At 30.9% G+C, this 18,364-nt stretch overlaps 1 protein-coding gene across 3 annotated transcripts in view; it reads right to left on the bottom strand.

Moving 5' to 3' along the window:
• Positions 1-18,364, bottom strand: part of LOC143232361 (uncharacterized) — a 37,396-nt gene that overhangs the window by 17,255 nt on the left and 1,777 nt on the right. For all 3 annotated transcript variants that reach the window (XM_076467697.1, XM_076467698.1, XM_076467696.1), the window contains exons 2-4: positions 9,007-9,044; positions 7,560-7,678; positions 1,469-1,543 (exon numbers count right to left, since the gene is read on the bottom strand). In XM_076467697.1, the coding sequence (XP_076323812.1) occupies positions 1,469-1,543; positions 7,560-7,678; positions 9,007-9,044 (232 nt within the window). The remainder of the gene's footprint in view (positions 1-1,468; positions 1,544-7,559; positions 7,679-9,006; positions 9,045-18,364) is intronic.

Below are 18,364 nucleotides of genomic sequence, written 5' to 3'. Positions count from 1 at the left end.
ACAGATTATTTTGTTATTATAAAGTTGGAGTTAGTGGCCCAAATTACTTCACCCTCAAATGCATTAATAAAGCTCTTTTAATTGTGGTTTTCTGTTTACTGGGAGTGACCAAAAATCATTTTTTTTAATATTGTTTATATTAGTTATTTACATTTGAAAAAAAAAATTCCTGAAGTCATTATCTATGTGCAAATCCTTGTAAGTTGGAAAAAACTATAAAACCATCCATATTTTTAAGGATACAAGAACAACTGATTTTTATTACTGAGAAGGTTATTCTACTATATTTAACTTATTCCACTACCCAAATAGGTATTTTAAATGTAAACCTAACTTTAAGTGATGAGTACAAACCCTATAACTTGAGCACTTTCAAAAAATGGGCTTTTCTTTCTCAATGCAAACTTAGAAAAAAGGTTCACTTTTCAAAAGCACTTGGGTTATAGGGTTTTTATTCATTTCTATAAAGACTTCATGAACCTACACGTTTTTTTAAAATCATGAATAGCATTAAAAAATGGTTTTCTGCATAATGATTTGTAAAGAAAACAACCTGATAGACCACAATACTTGCATGTTCAAAGCCATCACACTCTCCACACAACAAATGTAACATTATATTTAATTAAGCACTGATTAAAGAAAAACCTGCTCTAACAGTAAGAACTGTTACTGTCACACTAATTATTTGAAATAAACTATAACAGAAAGATGTTACAAAGAGAACACTGTGATTCAACAAGCTGACCAAGCTAACACCATTCCTTGCAAGTCTGCCTTGAAACAGAACAAATTACTACTATGTTCCATTGGTCACTACTTATCACACAAAATTAAAAAAATATATATTTATTATGAATTGTTTTCTCATCATTATTTTCTTTAATTTCTATCTCGTGTATTTTTTTTATTCTATGAAAATTATTTTAATATCTTTTTAGCTATTGTCACTCTTTATGAAGTTTTCATGTTTAGTTCACACTTACTATGTACTAACAAAACCTAACATCCATGTCTTTAGTTATGATTTGCCAGTCTCCATGTTCAACATAACAAAAGTTCAGCTTATGTGATGTTGACATCCTATACCTACAGATTACATTGCACTCACTAATTATCAGCCTTTATTCTCCTGAAGAATAGTTATCTATTGAAAAGAGCTTGAGTTTTGTCTGTTTCTTTTAAATACACTGTACCTTATAAGTCACCCAGGATGCTAACTTTTGTTTTCTAATTAATTCTGTATGTTTTGTAACAACATAAAATATATATCTGTAAATACATTAACATTAATGTTATAATTTTCTATTTTCTGATACATATTTACTATAAAATTCTTATAAAAGATTTTATCCAACTATCAATTTAAATTATCTTGTATTTAAAAAATTACCACTGCTGTTCAAAGAATCTAGTCTCATGTTGTTCTAGATGAATTTCAAGTTTCTATACAGTATATTAAACCTACTCTTTCCCGGAGTCTTTCATCCTTCACCAAAGAACCTTTATCTACCTGACTTCTCTTCATAATAATGTCAGCAGTCTGTGTCAAATAAACAAGACATGTTTATTTAAATGGAAGTACAATATCACATCAAAGTACCATACTGGTCTGATTACAAGGCAATCTTGAATATAATACAACCCTTATTTCCAGAAATTATGGGAAAAAATACGAGTGTCATCATGTCCTTTTTAGGTCCATGAAATCAATAACATCACCAAACAACCTGCAGGGGGATTAGTTGCAAGAATTAGCAATAACCTTGAGCAAACATTTGGAGCACATGCATATTTATATGAGTGTTATCTGGATATTCAGCAATGCAATCAAAAGCACTGCCTTAAAACTGGGCCAATATGGTATTTTTTGCATTTTTTAATGCAAGTAATACTTCCAGCATTTGACTCAGATTTTATAGTAAAAGAAAATGTTTAAAATTTGAATATATTCTTTGAATAAAAATTAATGTAGAGTAGAATTTTGTTTTTCATTTACCTCAATACACAACAGAATTTAATCTCCTCACAATAATACAAACCTTAAATTTTCAATGATACCACATTTTCCTTCCAGGTTCAAATATTAATAATAAATAACTTCTCTAAAATAATTAACAACTTGTTTTACAAACAATTAGCACACCAATTATTTCAGTAATCAATGAACTACATATGCTCGTAACGTAACACCTTGTGATGTATTAGGATATTAAGAAAGCTGCTCTGGCCAGGACTTGAATTCAGGTCCTTCAACTCACACCAATGCTCAGAGATCAACGCTTTGTCTAAATATGTTATCAACGATGAGTTCCTTCCTATTTCAACAAAAATAGCATATTCTTCATTATCAGCTACAATGCTTATCAGTTACTCTACAAACAAACAAAAATCAATGTCAAAGGCAGATTTAGACAAGAATCATAAGGTGCATTTTTTATGAAGTATATAAAGAAGCAACCATCTCCTCCCACCACAACCAAAGTTACACCCATACCTAAATGGTCAAAACAGTAATGGTAGTGGGACAATTTAATGACCAAAAATTCAGTAAATAACATCTGAACTTGTTCAGTCATTGTCTTGAAAGTTAATATTTTCTGACAGTGAAAGTGTATTTCTGATAATTTCTTAGTTCCTCTCACTGAAAGACCTTGATTTGCTCTCTAATAACTGCTAAAATTTTCAACAATACACCTTCTCTTTTGCATGATTGAAGTGACATGTGCTGATCATGTGACAATATTTCTCCAATCATACTGCACCATCTACATTGCTAAAGTAGCTCCTCTACCATTATAGTACATTTCTTAATTTTTTTGGAAATTGGCAGTTATAAACTAAAAACACCAGCACATCACTGGAGAGGAAGGGTAAATGTCTGGAAAAGTTAACTTCTGAAACAGTAATACCTCCCTCTAACTCAACGCTAAAATCCTGCATGTCAAAGGTTGAGAGAGTCTAGTGAATGTGCAAAAGTAATCAGACAAGTGGAGAACAACTACCATGAAAGAAAGGGTGTGATACAATTATAAAAGGAAACACATCCATAGGGTATGACACTGTTTCTAAAACATGTATGCTCTGCATCCAGTCACAAGCAAAGTGAGACACACAAGGCAGACCTTAATAGACAGTCAACATGTAATGTAAGACAGATTCTCCCCATGGATAACTGGTAGTATGTAAGATGTCCACATATGTAACCAGAATGAGCATGTGACACAATAACAGTTGGATTTCAAGATGTCTATTGTGATATAAGAGTACATGTATAGGGTTAATTAACAAATTATGAATAGGCCATGTGCAGTCTGCCTGGCAAAAAATATCCAGGTGAAGCATCTTGGAATACAATGGTTTATGTAAATTATAGTTCATCTGTGCAAAAACAACAGCAAAAGTATCTTGCATAAGTTAGTAAGATCAAAACGTTCAGCCCACCCAGGCAAAAGACATGCATGGTAAGCACCCCATATGGATATGTACTATGATAGACAAGTGTGGTCAACCTGGGCAAAACATCTGAGAGAAGCTCCTTGGTATACATTAGGTTATGTCAAGTGTGGTCCAACCAGGCAGAAATCACCTTGCCTACAAAAAAAAAAATGTCAACAGTAAGTGCAATCAGCCCAGGCAAAAACATCCAGGAAAAGCACTTTAAATTTTACTGAGTATAGGAGGTGCAGTCCATCCAGACAGAAAACATTCACAAAACACAAAAATTTTATTTCATGACAAACATTTATGGTCCACCTAAGTAAAAAACATCATGAAGAAGTGCCTTGGACTGAGTATACTATAATAGTGTATAATATTAAATATAATAGACTTCTCACTGAAGAGGTACAAAGGATCTATGATTTTTGATTTGATTTATTATACAAATCCTATTCCTAAAGAAACCTTCAGGGTCCACAACTCCAGCAAATGAGAATTGAAAATGGTAAGGAATCACATACTCCACCAGTAGAAAAGAGGGGGAATATGTATTGGGATTCCTGAGGAACAATACACTGAAAGATGTGCAATGGGTGTCTACAATTCCCTATTTTGAAAGGTAGAAAGACCTTGATCACAGGAATCACAGGTCAGTAGATGGACAGAAATTCCCATCTGCTTCACGCAGGACATCCATGAGTGAGTCTTTTATATATTACACAGTGATAAGGAATGTGTGCGTGTGTGTGTGTGCATGCATGCTTGTGTGTGTACGTGCATGCAGAGAAAGAGAGAGTGATATAAATTTAGGTACATACACATCACTAGATAAATGGCCTGAGATCTTACAGAAACACTATCTCCAGAGTGTTAAATTATGGAGATTTTGAGCTAAGATATAAAATTTTACATTCCTAACCAGGTAATCCCTGCCACCAAGTGGGATCCTAAAAGATGATGCATATCAACAACAAAAAATAATATACTGACTTACCCCAGTCAAAAGTGAATAGATATGTAGAATTGCTATAAGAAAACAATACCTACCCGAGTAAGACACAGCTATGTTGTGCAAAGAAAAAGTGAAAATTGCATTGGAAGTTGTCTACATACCTACACCAACAATCTTCTCCAAAATACAGAAGTTTTGAGCAGCTAATTTGGTATGAAGAAATATTAGGAAGACAGTGACCAACTGCCATGAACATGTTGAAATACACCAGCTGTATGAGTTGGCAAATCCATTTAGTGAGCACAATAGGTGAAAGATCTCAGGAAACAGAGAAATGCTATGGGGCAAATTAGTCAGGTAATAGCCCACAAAAGAAGGCAGTATGAAATATATAATAAAGGAGGGAATGAACTGGACAGGTTAAGTGATCTAGATCCAAACAGGAATATGGATGGTAAAAAGAAGGTAAAGAAATAGGAGAGAAAGCAAAACAGCCTTTCCATGCAACCAATGTCCTGGAAAGGAAGGAAAGCCCAATCTATATAGTAGTTAACATACAAGGAACAATAAAGAATGCAAGAAACAACAATGGCATAAATATTGGAACAACGACCTCATGCAGAAGATGGAGAAATTAGATCTAAGGGAAAAAGGTGGTGGGGTCAGAGGCAGCACAAAATCAGGCAAGAACAACAACATGGAGATCTCAGTCTAGCAGAACAAAGGAAAATGGCAGATGGGCCAGACAAAGGAACAGAAAAGGAAGGAAGCAACTGGAGAAGAGAAGGCTTTCAGGTGAAGTGGGAGAGGGGAAGGTGCATGACAGAGTAGTCCTACATAGAGCAACAGCTGAAACATACAAACCCTGATCAAACTAGATGGAAAACTGGGACAAGTGAGAACAGACAGATGAGAATGTCAGAAGCCATGGCAGATAGATCAGAGTCTGAAGTAAGACCAAAGTCTATGGAACACAAACAAGGAGGAAGAATGAATGGTACAGGTAAGTCTGGGAAATGAAGCACAGAACTTGAAAAATTTTCATATGAAGATCAAGTGTGCTGATATGGAATTAAAAACATCCAATCACAGTTGTCGAAGGAGAAACCAGACCACAGAAAAGAGTAGGAGCTATTGCTCCAGTAAAGGCCAGAGCAAAGAGTTGATTGGTTGGTTGTTTAGCATTTATTAGCACAAAGAAACAAAACTATCTGTGCCAAACAACCACTAAAAAGGTAAAAAAGTAAATCATTAAAATATATAAAAAGGAATCAGGCTAAAACAAAACAGAGTCCAATTTCTAATTTGAAATCTTAAATAAGAGTTAAAAAGACCAATGGCTCTTAAAATTTAAAAACAACTGAGGTGGATGGTGTCACCATCGCCCAATGACTTTATCCAACATCAAGAGCAAACACATGGTAAAAATATCTTTAAAATGTGCTGTCACTCTTGATCATAACAATGGCATTAAAGTAAAATGTTGGCTATTGTGATCTAAGTGTAACACGGGCCTCACGTTGGTGCATTAGCACCAGACGAAAGAAAGCGATGAGTTAAAAAACCTGTTACTAATGTGTAGCCTAGCCAGAACAACATCTGATCCTTATGGAAGCAAGACAGCTAAAGAGCAATAGAAGGGTTCATGCAGAAAACTTGTTATTACATTGCTTATTCCAAGTTAACTGCCAACTAGCACAGAGCTGATCTTTGAATACAGGACAGTAGCCTATATATTGAACAGGCACAGTGGTGATAGTACCAGAGCAGACAGACTTTGTTGCGATATCAACAAGTTTGTTCCCACGAATAGCGAGATGGCCTGGTATCCAGAAAAACTTGATAGAAGTAGACAGAGAGAAATAGGCAAGTCAGTTTTGAATATCTATGAAGAACAGGGTAAGAACTAATGTGAAGCAATTTCAGGGCCAATACAGAGCTAAACAAGTCCATATAAATAGTACAGTTCGTGTACTGCATAGCTTCTATGTGATCCAAGATAAAAGAAATGGCATACAATTCAGCAGTAAACATAGAAACTGTAGAGGGGTTCTTGTGCAACAATCAATTCACAACAAACCATGGCAGAGCCCACAGAGTCACCTGATTTCAAACCATCTGTATAAATGGAAATGTGAAGACAATCAGCAAATAGATGACAATACTTCCAATCGGGAGAATCTACCTTCTTCAGATGACTTAAAGAAAGATCACAATTGGGGATGATAATTTACCATGGTGAAATGAGCTGATCAGTGCATAAAGCTATTATCCAAAAACAGACCCAATTCATCTAACTGCACCTGGATATGAATGCTACAAGAAACAATGAAAAAGCATGGGCCACTAAGGAAGGAAAATACAACCTTAGGTGGGATGCTGTGGTAAAGATCAAAGTTTTGAAGCATACAGTAAAGACAGTTACAAATGGCAAAGGATTAGAGATGGTTCATAAAACTAAGTGTACAAACTCTGGAATAGAGAAGTGTGGAAGGCCCCTCATGATGAACAGGGTCCAACATCTTCAAGGCTGAGGTCCTGGCAGAGCCACAGACTAGAAGCTCACAGTCCAAATGAAGAGGTATTATTGACCAGTGTAAGTCTGAAAACTTTCAAATGCTCAAGGTCAAATCAAAGTCAATAGAGCTTTAGGTGAAAAAAGCTAAGCACCTATTATAAATATATTTTCACTGTTAGAAAATGTTAACCTTTAGGGAAATAACTGAACAAGTTCAAACGGTATTTACTGAAGTTTTGATCACTAAATTATCCCACTAGCATTACTGTTTTGATCACATAAGTATAGGTGTAACTTTGGTTTTCAAAATGAAAGTTGTGCACTCTAATATAGATGTCACAAGTTCACAGATACATAACAAGCCTATTCATAATTAAAATACACTTCACTTTAAGTTTTCTCAAATCAAATGAGTAAATCAATCTGGTAATGATCAAAGGCTATTCAAATATAGTTTCCATGGATAATCAATAGATAAAAAAAAAGTCCATAAACATGTACATAGCAAAAATTTTTTTTCAGTAATAATAAAAAGAAAACATTGTTTTTATTTGAATAAAATAATATAATTAAGATTGATAAATCTGGTTAGAAGGCAAAACTAATTTCAAGGATGTACCAGTCATGAATAATACACAATAAACTTACCTGAGCTGCCCGACTAAGATCACTTGTAAATACATGAGTATACTTTTGATGCTGCAGATGTCGGGCTAAGTGCTCAGCTTGTTGTAATCCAGTTTCAGATAACGGTACATCCAATTGCCCTTTAAAAAGTTTTATCTTTAAATGCATAATGTTCAAAACATCTAAACTTGGACAAATAAACATTTCATGAACAATAACAGCTAAATGTAGAAGTAACTGTATACAAATCTATACAAATATAATAATACTGTCTGTTGTCTGTCCATGTAACTACTTCACAGGGTGTGAATAGATCTTCATCAAAATGGGTTAGAATATTCACTGGGTCCATGGGAAGGATTACATATGAATTTTCAGATTTTGCATTTTGCAGTTTTATTGGTAATTTATACCACTACTTTGTCCTCTGTAGATGAATCTTCTGAATATTTGATTATATAGGTTTATTGGGTTTATGAGGAGATGCATACACATTTTAAGTTTTGTACTTTGCAGATATTATGGGAATTTTTGCATTTTTTAACACTATTTTGCCCCTTGTTGATGAATCTTCATCAAATTTGGCATAAAGGTAGATTTGTTGGGTCTACTAAAATATAAACTCAAATTTGTGGTTTTCCACTTTGTCTTTGACAGTTTTACAGTTATGTATAAGGAAATAAACTTTTCATGTCCTAAGATAACCTTTCATTAACCATGAATTTACATAACTTCCATCCAGGGCAGAGGTACTCCAACTAATTATCAATAACCTACAGTAAAATATTTTCACAATGTGTAAATCACACAAATTAAGTTCACTTTAAAAGATCATTATAAGTCCACAGATAAAAACTTTTAAAGCCAACTGAAAGTTACGAGTTTTTAATAAAATTGGTCTTCTATGAATAAAGAAACAAGAATATGCAGGCTGCAGGCTCACCTCCAAACTAAGAACTTGAAATGGAATTACCTATGAAAATTCATCACAAGATCATATCTATATGTATACTTACATGTATATTAAAAGTTACTAAACATATAAATTATCTTAAAACTGTTAGTGGTGATGTTGCGCTCTCACATTATCACTAAGAAATAATACAAAGTTGTTTCAAATATCTATAAGAATAATCAGTAATGATAATTTTTTGATATTAATATATTTTAAAATGTTAAATGCAAAGTTCATCTGAACATATTAAAAAACATTTCATTTATTATATGATACAGAAACATCATTTAAACTAAATGACGTATACTTAAACTATAAACAATACTAGAAACAGCTGTTTTCTATTGCCTTTTAACCAAACCACATGCATATAATGAAAAGGAAAAAAACAAAAAAATCTCAGCACATCACTTAAATCCATTCACTTTTATGTACTTAGGTTTTATTTGTGTGTGTGTGTGTATGTATATATATATTTATACACACACACACCATATCAGCAATATATCTTACCTTGGATGACATTGTCTTTGTTGTGCCCAGTCTCGCCACTAGAATGAAAATATTAAAGATGTATATTCAAAACAACACACTTTCAATGATTTATCATACTGCATACAATTTGTCTAATAAAATCACATCAGTATGTGGAAGTTAAATCAAGTGTTTTAAAGATACTGAAAACAACCTTGTGAAAATCTAGTCCATTCTTGAAAAGCACTGAAGTTTCAGGCTTGTTTGCAATACCTTTAACATCTATGATCCAGTACTCTAATGTTTTCTCATAAATACCGACTGGATTTTTTTTTTTAATAATGGCTTTTTTTTTATGTTTGTATAAACATAAACTTGATACACCAGTGCAAGTGTCAAACTAACCATAAAAAGAGACAAATTATGTCCATTAAAAATTATCACTATTTTACACACACTATGTAAATATAGTTTTAATTTCTATGTTCATGTAGTATATTTGTAGCATGATCTATCCATACAAATAGTGTTCTAATGGCTTTCAAAGCTCATAAGAGACTAAATGCTAGAAGGATATCTCCCACTTCATGGATGTAATCAGTTGATTTTATAGATAAACTACATTTCAATAAGTTTAACACAGTAGAGTCACTTATTTTCATTTTAACATTATAACTATTTGGGTTCCATACAAAATACTAATGAAGAAATTATCCCATCCCTATGTACAATTTTCCTGAAACTATAACAAATGCATTCCTAAACATAACAAAAACCATTGTTTATGGAATAGCAGTTAAAACAGTATGTATTCAACAGCCATTGGCTACAGTTCATATTGTAGCAAACATACCACATATCATCATCAAAACCAGTAATAAACTTCAATCCATCAATAAATAAGTAATCAACTTCCTAAAACAACTAACCATACATATAAAAGAAAATATTTAAGTAATTTTATGCTGAAATAATCTATAAAATATTATCAAAATACATTCAAGAAATTCTTTCCAGAAAATGCTTACTTAAACATCTTGAAAGCTCAAGCCATTTCAGTCTATGTTCTCAAGACATCTATTTTTTTTTCTGTTAGCAAAAATATAGCTATAAATATTAAAACTAACCAGGTTACTTTCTCCTTGAAAAGATTTTTGTGGTTGCTACAACTAGTAGCTAATAGCATCTACAATACAACAGGTTCAGGAAATATTATGCAAAAGATGATTTCAAACAATTATAATAAAAGAAAACAACAATCAGGTAAACACAAGTGAGCTTATTAACACAAAACTCTTTATTAAAAGCACAGTGTTACAATACCAACCTGATATGGCTCCTAATTTTGTTGACTATGTATCACTTATTGGGATGAATGACAGCAACACAGTATGTAAAAAAGCAAATTCGTGTAAAAACTAAGGTATGAAAGACAACAGTGTATGATACATCCCATTTTCTAAGGTCAGACCAAGATCAATGTGTGGTATTCCATAATCTCTAAGTTACATTGATCAACCACTGACAAATACACATACATAACCTGAAACATTCCAAATCAGTTTGTACAGATTTCTGTATTATAAACTCCTTGAAAAAAGGCTAATTTTTCTACAAGTACATACAGAAATACTACACATTAACCTGTGACTTACAAATACTGCAATGTGCAACATACCTGGGTCAGTGACTAATACACTTACAGCCTTCAAATATCTGGTAAGAATGGATATCATTAACTACCTGCAGCAACTTAAAGGAAATTAATGAATACAAATCATATGAATATATCCATATAAACAAATATTCTAAAATAGTTACAAATGGAGGAAAATACGATATTAAATCATCACAATTTCATTATAATTCTTAAATATTCACTGTTACCTATAACTCTCTTTTATGTATTTTATAAAAGCATCAAAACCCCTTGAGTCTTGAAGTTTCTTTCCATTTACATTAATGAACCCCAGTGACTCTCATTTTACTACCAAGTTTAATAATGTTTTTAAGTTATTGTTCAACACTTTCCTATAATGATAATTTTAAGTGCCCCATTCATTCATTTAAGAATAAGTTTTGATGGAAATACATTAATTTCTAATTATTTTGGTTTCATATGTATTAAATTTTTTACGCTTGTTACTTTTCTCATATAGTTCAAACATCCAATCTTTTCACTTCTATTACAGTCTACAATTTTTGGAAACCCAGCTATTTTAAAATCAAAGATGTTATGACTACTTGCAGTTAAACATTCTCCAACTGCAGTCACAATCTCCTCAGTAAGAAAAACAAGATGTGAAACAACTTTCTGATCTAGGATCCCAGACATGCTGAAATCATTCTTCCTCCCACGAACAAAACAGTTTTATCTTACGAAATTTCTTTAAACTAGAATTCTTACATAAAATAAGCTTATATTCTATTAATAGCATAAACAACGTGTCAGTTATTTCAAGTAAGCCTAGAAAAAAATATTAATTAATATCTTTTCTTTTATAAACCTCAGCCTACATATTCCTTTTGTAGTACATGCTGCAGTTAATGGTATAGGGAAAACAAGTTTAAAAGAACTACCTGAAAAGTAGAACTGATGAAGTCTTAAATTTATAGACCACACATTATCTTCATCAGAGGTGTTACTGAAATTTAATTGTGATGAAGTTCTACATGTAAACAGCTAAATAGGCCTAAATGACTGGCTGAAATTATGCATGTGCTATTTTGAAAATAAGTGGGAAACTTTACAGGATTCGTTTATTGGAAAGAAAAGAAATTTATGAAACAGATGATCTGTGTGAGCAGAGATGGAATCAACATTTTTTTTTGTAATGTTACTACGCTAAATTTATTAATTGAGATTTTTTTAATTACTATTAAAAAGTGGTGAGAGAATTTTGAAAGCATTAGAAAAATATCCTTGCATTATAAACATAGGCTTAACTGCTGTTATTTAAATGCCAGTATGTCAAAAATAAATCTGATGAATTTTGGATTTTAGTTGGGAGTTAGGACTTTAATATTATTTGTATAACTTAAAATGGCTTGATTTGATAACAAAAATAATTTTGAAATTCTTGGGTATACGTTACTCAACAACTTATGTTTAAAAAAATAAAAAGGAAGGAGAGAAAAGGCAAATGTTAAAAAAAAATTCTATTGATTATCTAAATAGATTCAAGAAATTTATCAAATTAGAAATGTTTCTCTCGGCTGATCAACTTATGCAAGGTTTTTAAGATATATTAACTAGGGTTATTTTTAGTCAAATAAGGGTAATGACAATTTTAAAATGATTAAAGACAATTTTCTTCATCAACAATTTTGGTAAACCAGCTACAAACAATGCTTTTTTGTATTTAATCAAAGCTACTGTTTAAAATATTCAGAAGGTTGAGGTGAGGGAATTTAGAAGTCAATGATAACTGAATAATTAGGTTTAAGGCTTTATTGTATGCAAAAATCAAGGTTAATAGTATCTTAGTTTGAATTCTTAATAGCTAATTTCAATACCATGAGGAAGGAATTACGTTAAATAAACTGGAACACAGTTTATTCAAGATGTTTATCTTGAAGTGAAACCTTCATTGACAAACTAATGAAGATTCGATGAAGATATAGCCAGGTTACGAAAATAATGAAAAAAATGCAAACTTTAATGGCTTACCAGGGAAACCAAATTAAAATGAATTACAAAAAACCATTAAATACTTTGAAAATAAAAAATAAAACAGAATGAAAATTTTGTAGCTCTAGAGGCTATTAAAGAGCTAATTAAAATATTATGAAATTGAAAAATGTATATGACAAACAGATGACAAAATACATTAACATTGTTTTTTAAAGTATGTTAGAAAATATAGAATTATAAGAATGGAATGTGAGCTTTAAAAAATTAAAATAAGATTTTTTTTAATTAAGAAGTATGAGATGCTAAGATCCTAATACTTTTCATCATCCAATTTTACAAGCAAAAATACAGAGTGGATCAACTGAAGATAGGAAAACAAAGAATACAAGGTGTCTGAACCATATAATATCCTCGCATAATGAAGGAAGAAAAAAATAGAGTTGATTCATGGACAATTATCCTTAATTTTTAATTAATATGTTAACAATGGTGAGACATAAGATTTGATATTAGATAATGTCACAAAGATTTTTAAGGAATAGACACTGTCCACATAATTACTGGACAATTATTCTTAGTTCAATGGTTGGGTAAGTTTTAGTTTATTGTGTAAATTGTGTTGCTAATGAACAAGTCTTTACAAATGGAGATACGCCCATGGTTCTCAATATGTAAGCATGCAATAAATGTATGGCTTGAAGATAAAAATGGAAGTTAACTGGATCTCATGCATACATCATACGGTGCATAATCATTTTTAAACTTATCAAGCTTAATGGGTAATGAAAAATAAATATTAAGAATTACCAGTAGTTCCTTATTCTCCAACACTACACTACAGTATATGGGGACAACTAAAATTAGTTTATAAAAAAAAAAATTTACAAAATAAGCACACATCTCAAATTTTCAACAATTATAAGCAGAAAACATCTACCGGATACCAAATATTTCGGAAAATGAGGAAAGCAGATATAAACTTATAATGTAGTCATATTAAAAACATTATAATTAACATCATGGAAACACTGTGATAATCCATCCAATAGTTTGATTATGCATATTTTATTTCTAATCCCTTCTTTACACAATACCAAAGTAATTTTATAAGAACATTTACCTGAATTTTATAATGCAAAGATAAACAGCATAAATTTAGAAAGAGGTATTATAATTTTTTTTTCTTATAAAATGTTACATTTATGGTTGATGTTGTGGCCTTGGTGTTTTTGGACATTTAGAAAGCATTTCATACGTTTCCACATAATACACTTTTTATACTTGATCTAACTTGTAAATGTTACACAATACTAAACTACAAATCCTTGTCCAGTTGGGAAATATTATTATTTCTAACCATTTCTTGTCCACATGCTTTTAAAGCTTTGTTAGCTCAGTAGCAAATGAGAAGCCACAACAAGAAACAATAAGGTGAAGTGTTTCTGCTAGCACTCATCTTTTATCAATCATGTGAAAAAAATATCTATTTGGCACAAATGTATTTAGAGTTTACTTGAGCATAAAAACCCTTGCCTACTATAATAAATTATAAACATCACTTATTCTACCACCTTTAAAAAAATAAATAAAAAGAGGCATCTTTAGTTTCCATTACCAATCTGTTCTCTATACATTTTACCTTTGGTTGAACTTTAAAATATTTGTTGTTGAAAATTAATTTAAACCATATATTATGTCTTAATAAACATTACAAGTTAATGGGATCTTAACAGACATGCCAGATTAATAGTGGTGGACATTCCCTCAACTGTGCACATTTTACTTCAGAAGCTTAGCTTTTTCTGTAACTTCATTGTCAGCATTTTCTTTGATGTTTAATGCTAAGTCAGACTGCAAAAAAATGTCAAGGTTTGAAGTATTAAGATCACTTACAAAATATTACAAATGCTCTAAAAACTAATTGCCAAAATGTTGGGCTCATTTCCAATATTCTTAAGGCTCACTGAACATTCATATGTTGGATTAAAAAGGAGTTATAATTAGAATATATTATACTGTCAAATCAATATGGCATATATAATCTGTTTTCATTACTGTCTAAATCAATGAAATATTTTAATGTTATTCTCAGTAACTGTGATAGTACAAACTGAAGGTATTAAGACAAAAATGCAAGAATTCACAAGTGAAACATAAAATATTATTGCTACACAGCTATCAAACAGATGCAAAACTTTGTTCATTTGGCCATTTGCTGGTAGGTTTAACAGATGATTTTTTATCATCATTACCCCATTGTATGACCCAGAATTAACATGTTTCAGAAACTTGTGATTTTTTGTACTTCACTGCACTAAAGATCAAAACACATTTGTAAAAGATTTCTAATAGCATAGTATACATTGTAAATGAACTAAGAAAGTTATCTAAAGAGTGCAGTGAAAGATTATGTGTACATGTACATAAACAAGATCCAAAAGAAATGGGTGAGAAAAACCTGATTTTGGTGCACAATAAAGGAACAAGTCAATCCTATCCAAACAAGAATTAGTCTTTACTGAGAATTCAAATTCAAAATTCAAATCTTACATGTATGCATATTTTTGGTTTTTAGTTCTAGAGAAAGTGTAATAGTTATATTATTATACAGTTTACTAAAATTAAAACATCATAGTGAATAATCTTATTTTTGCCTATTACAGTGGTTAGTATAAGCTATTAAACATTGCCTTACCAGCAAGTGCTTCTAGGTTAACTATTTAACCAAGCTAATAGAATATTGTTTGGTGTTTGATAGATCTTGGGTTTGAAACTGAGACATTTACCACAGAACAACTGGTTCTCAGTTGAAACATTCCCACAACTCTAAAGAGGAAGAGTGTTTTAGTTTGGGTTGATAAAGTTCTTTAGTAGTAAAACTAATGTTTTAACCCTTTAGCTCAGATAGAAGATAATTTGCATTATGTCCAAAAAGTTCTTGATTCAAAACCAAGACAAGGAAATGTACAAAACAAAAAGGAGGGGGATTACTACAACAGACAGCATAAAACTGACTAAAATCACCAAGAGAAAACCCTTTTTTCTATATAAAATTCTTAATAAACTGTAGAAGTGCTTAATGTTATTCACTGCAATATTGATGGTATTTGATTTGCATCTTTTGTGCCTCTATAATGAGATTGTATAATAAATGTCATGGACCCACAAGTACTTGTGGGTATAAACATTTTATAATATGTTTGTGCCATCTGTAATTATGTGGTTTAAAATATTTAATATGATATCCAATTACAAAAACATTTAACTAGTAAAATTTCTAATTGTGATATTAACATTTACATCAGTTATAATGTCTGTCTTGAAGTTGTCATACTTTGTTGTTTAGACCAACACCTAATATTTTTATACATTGCAAATTTTACAACTTATGCATAAATATGGATATTTTGTTTTAGTTTCTTAAAAATTAACTTTAAATCCCATTTTAACTAATTATCTACTTCAGACTTGAATACTTATTTTAGGTTATTTTTCAGATATAACTTGTGTCTTACTTTGCTTACTTTTAATATCTGCTTCATCAGTAAACAAATCTAATCAACTATTATCAAAGAAAATTACTAACTTTTCTTCTTGTTTTTTTTTCTTTTCAAACAATTAAATAAAATTAATGATACAGTTCATATTTTATACCTATGGTATCCAGTAACATTTTAAATAATATAAATTAACAGCATACAAAATGTCAGGCAAGTCATCCTACGAGTTTATAACTAAACCAAAAAAAAAATTTTATTGAAGGACAAGTCTGCATCAGGTTGAGCTTAAACTTGAAAGCTGTACTACATACGAGCATAAGAAAAAAGATGGAGACAGATCATTGGGTACACTGAAGCCAGAATAGATCCAGAAAAATTTTGTATGTCCAATTTTTCAATCCAGCACTTAAATAAACAACCTACATGAATATTATTCAAACCACTAACACTTTTTAACATATAAATCTGACCTAGTTTAATTCTTCTACTGTATGTCATAGATGAAACATTTAAAACTTGAAGCTTATTTTTCTAACTTGAATAGTTTAAAACAGATAACATTCCAATAGTATGTATCTGTACACTTCTTAGCATCTTGATATCCTTCTTTCAATAAGAGGACTAAAAGATACACTTACAATATTCAAATGAGGTCTCAGACCTTGCATTAATTCTTCTGTTCTTAAATAAAGAATTCCTACAAATTTAACAAAAACTGTTATTGTTAATGCTAAATATTCAGATACTTTAACAGCTCTTCCATTGTTATACCTACTTGTAAATACTTGCACCATTTCAGAAAATCAGTTCAATACTACATTGTACTCAGTGATCCAAATCTGATTCCATTTGATTCAATCTCATCTTACCTAACACAAAGTACAACTTTTACTAAATATCTGAGATTTTTAATAATTTGTATAATTTTATTTGCTCAATTCATAAAAGTAATCTTCTGTGTGATGATAAACTGATAGCACTGCTGCTCTAAAAGTTTTTTAAGGAGTAAGGCCTAATACATTTACTCTTTTCAGAACAAGATCCAATTTCTATTTTAGAAGATAAAGATGTCTTTGCTAGAAAAATAGACTGAGTAGGTTTAATGAAAGAAAGCTTTATATAGTAACAGATTGAAAGTTAAGAATTTACAGAAGTTCTTAATATAATATTAAAATACTTTTTACAGAAAACATTCTTTTGATTCAACCACTTTCATGTAATATTTTTCTTTCTATATTGCACATACCTGAGACAGCATATTAGACACATGTTGAGGCAGCACAATGAAAGCTGTTTTTTTTTAATGCTATACAAACTTATTTTCTTAGCAATTTATGTATGCAAAATGTAAAATAAATCATCTCATGCATTCACACAAAATAAAAAGGTCCTATTTCTATACTTATGTGCACAGATTAACATGACTAAAGTTTTAGAGCATTCTTGAAAAAATCACTAATGCTATATAGGTCTTTCGATTAAAACATTTTCAATACAGTCAGCCATCTCAGCATCTTAAGTTTAAGTCTTCAAAGCCTAGCTGTATAATGTAATCTTGTTATTCTGAGAAGTTGATTATAATACTCTTCAAGAAGAAAACCAATTCCCAAGTCTTAAAAAAAGTAATATTTCATCAAATTTTGGTTTCAAATTATAACACATAAACAGTGGACCATTTTGTCCTCCACTGATATCCTTTCACATACAACCCATAAGTAAAAACTTTAGTTCTACCCTTCATTTTTCAGGTAATTATTTATTTTTATCCACTTCTTAACCTCCCCACTAATTCAATTAAATTCTATATATCTTATAATTTCTGACAACAGTTTACAAATCCAATTTATATGCTTCCTGTTCCATGATCTATCTGCAGCCTTTTTGAAAATCCTTCGCATCATCTATTCACTGTTAAATGTAATAGCCTGAGAAGCTAAGTTCTATATTCACCCAATTCTTTTACATAGATGTGCGTGTGTGTGTGTGTGTTTAATAACTTCACAAATAATTTTCTATTTGAATTTACCACTAAACTGACTTATGAAAACAATATTTATCACTCTTTTACCCTACAAACCTCTACATCAACATTTTTCAACTTTTTTCATATCACTTATCCACTTGCTCCTTTTCTAAACTGTTATAACATGCATAACAAAACTCCATTACAATATACATGTGAATATTCTGCCAGTTTATTTAGTTATATTTGTGAAATGCTATGGATAGCCAAGTTTTTAGTTGTGAGGAGAGATATAAAAAT

The sequence above is a fragment of the Tachypleus tridentatus genome, chromosome 11, assembly GCF_004210375.1.
Source record: "Tachypleus tridentatus isolate NWPU-2018 chromosome 11, ASM421037v1, whole genome shotgun sequence".
Taxonomy (NCBI): domain Eukaryota; kingdom Metazoa; phylum Arthropoda; class Merostomata; order Xiphosura; family Limulidae; genus Tachypleus; species Tachypleus tridentatus.
The sequence above is the reverse complement of the archived record's forward strand: the minus strand, read 5'-3'. Positions and strand labels throughout refer to the sequence as shown.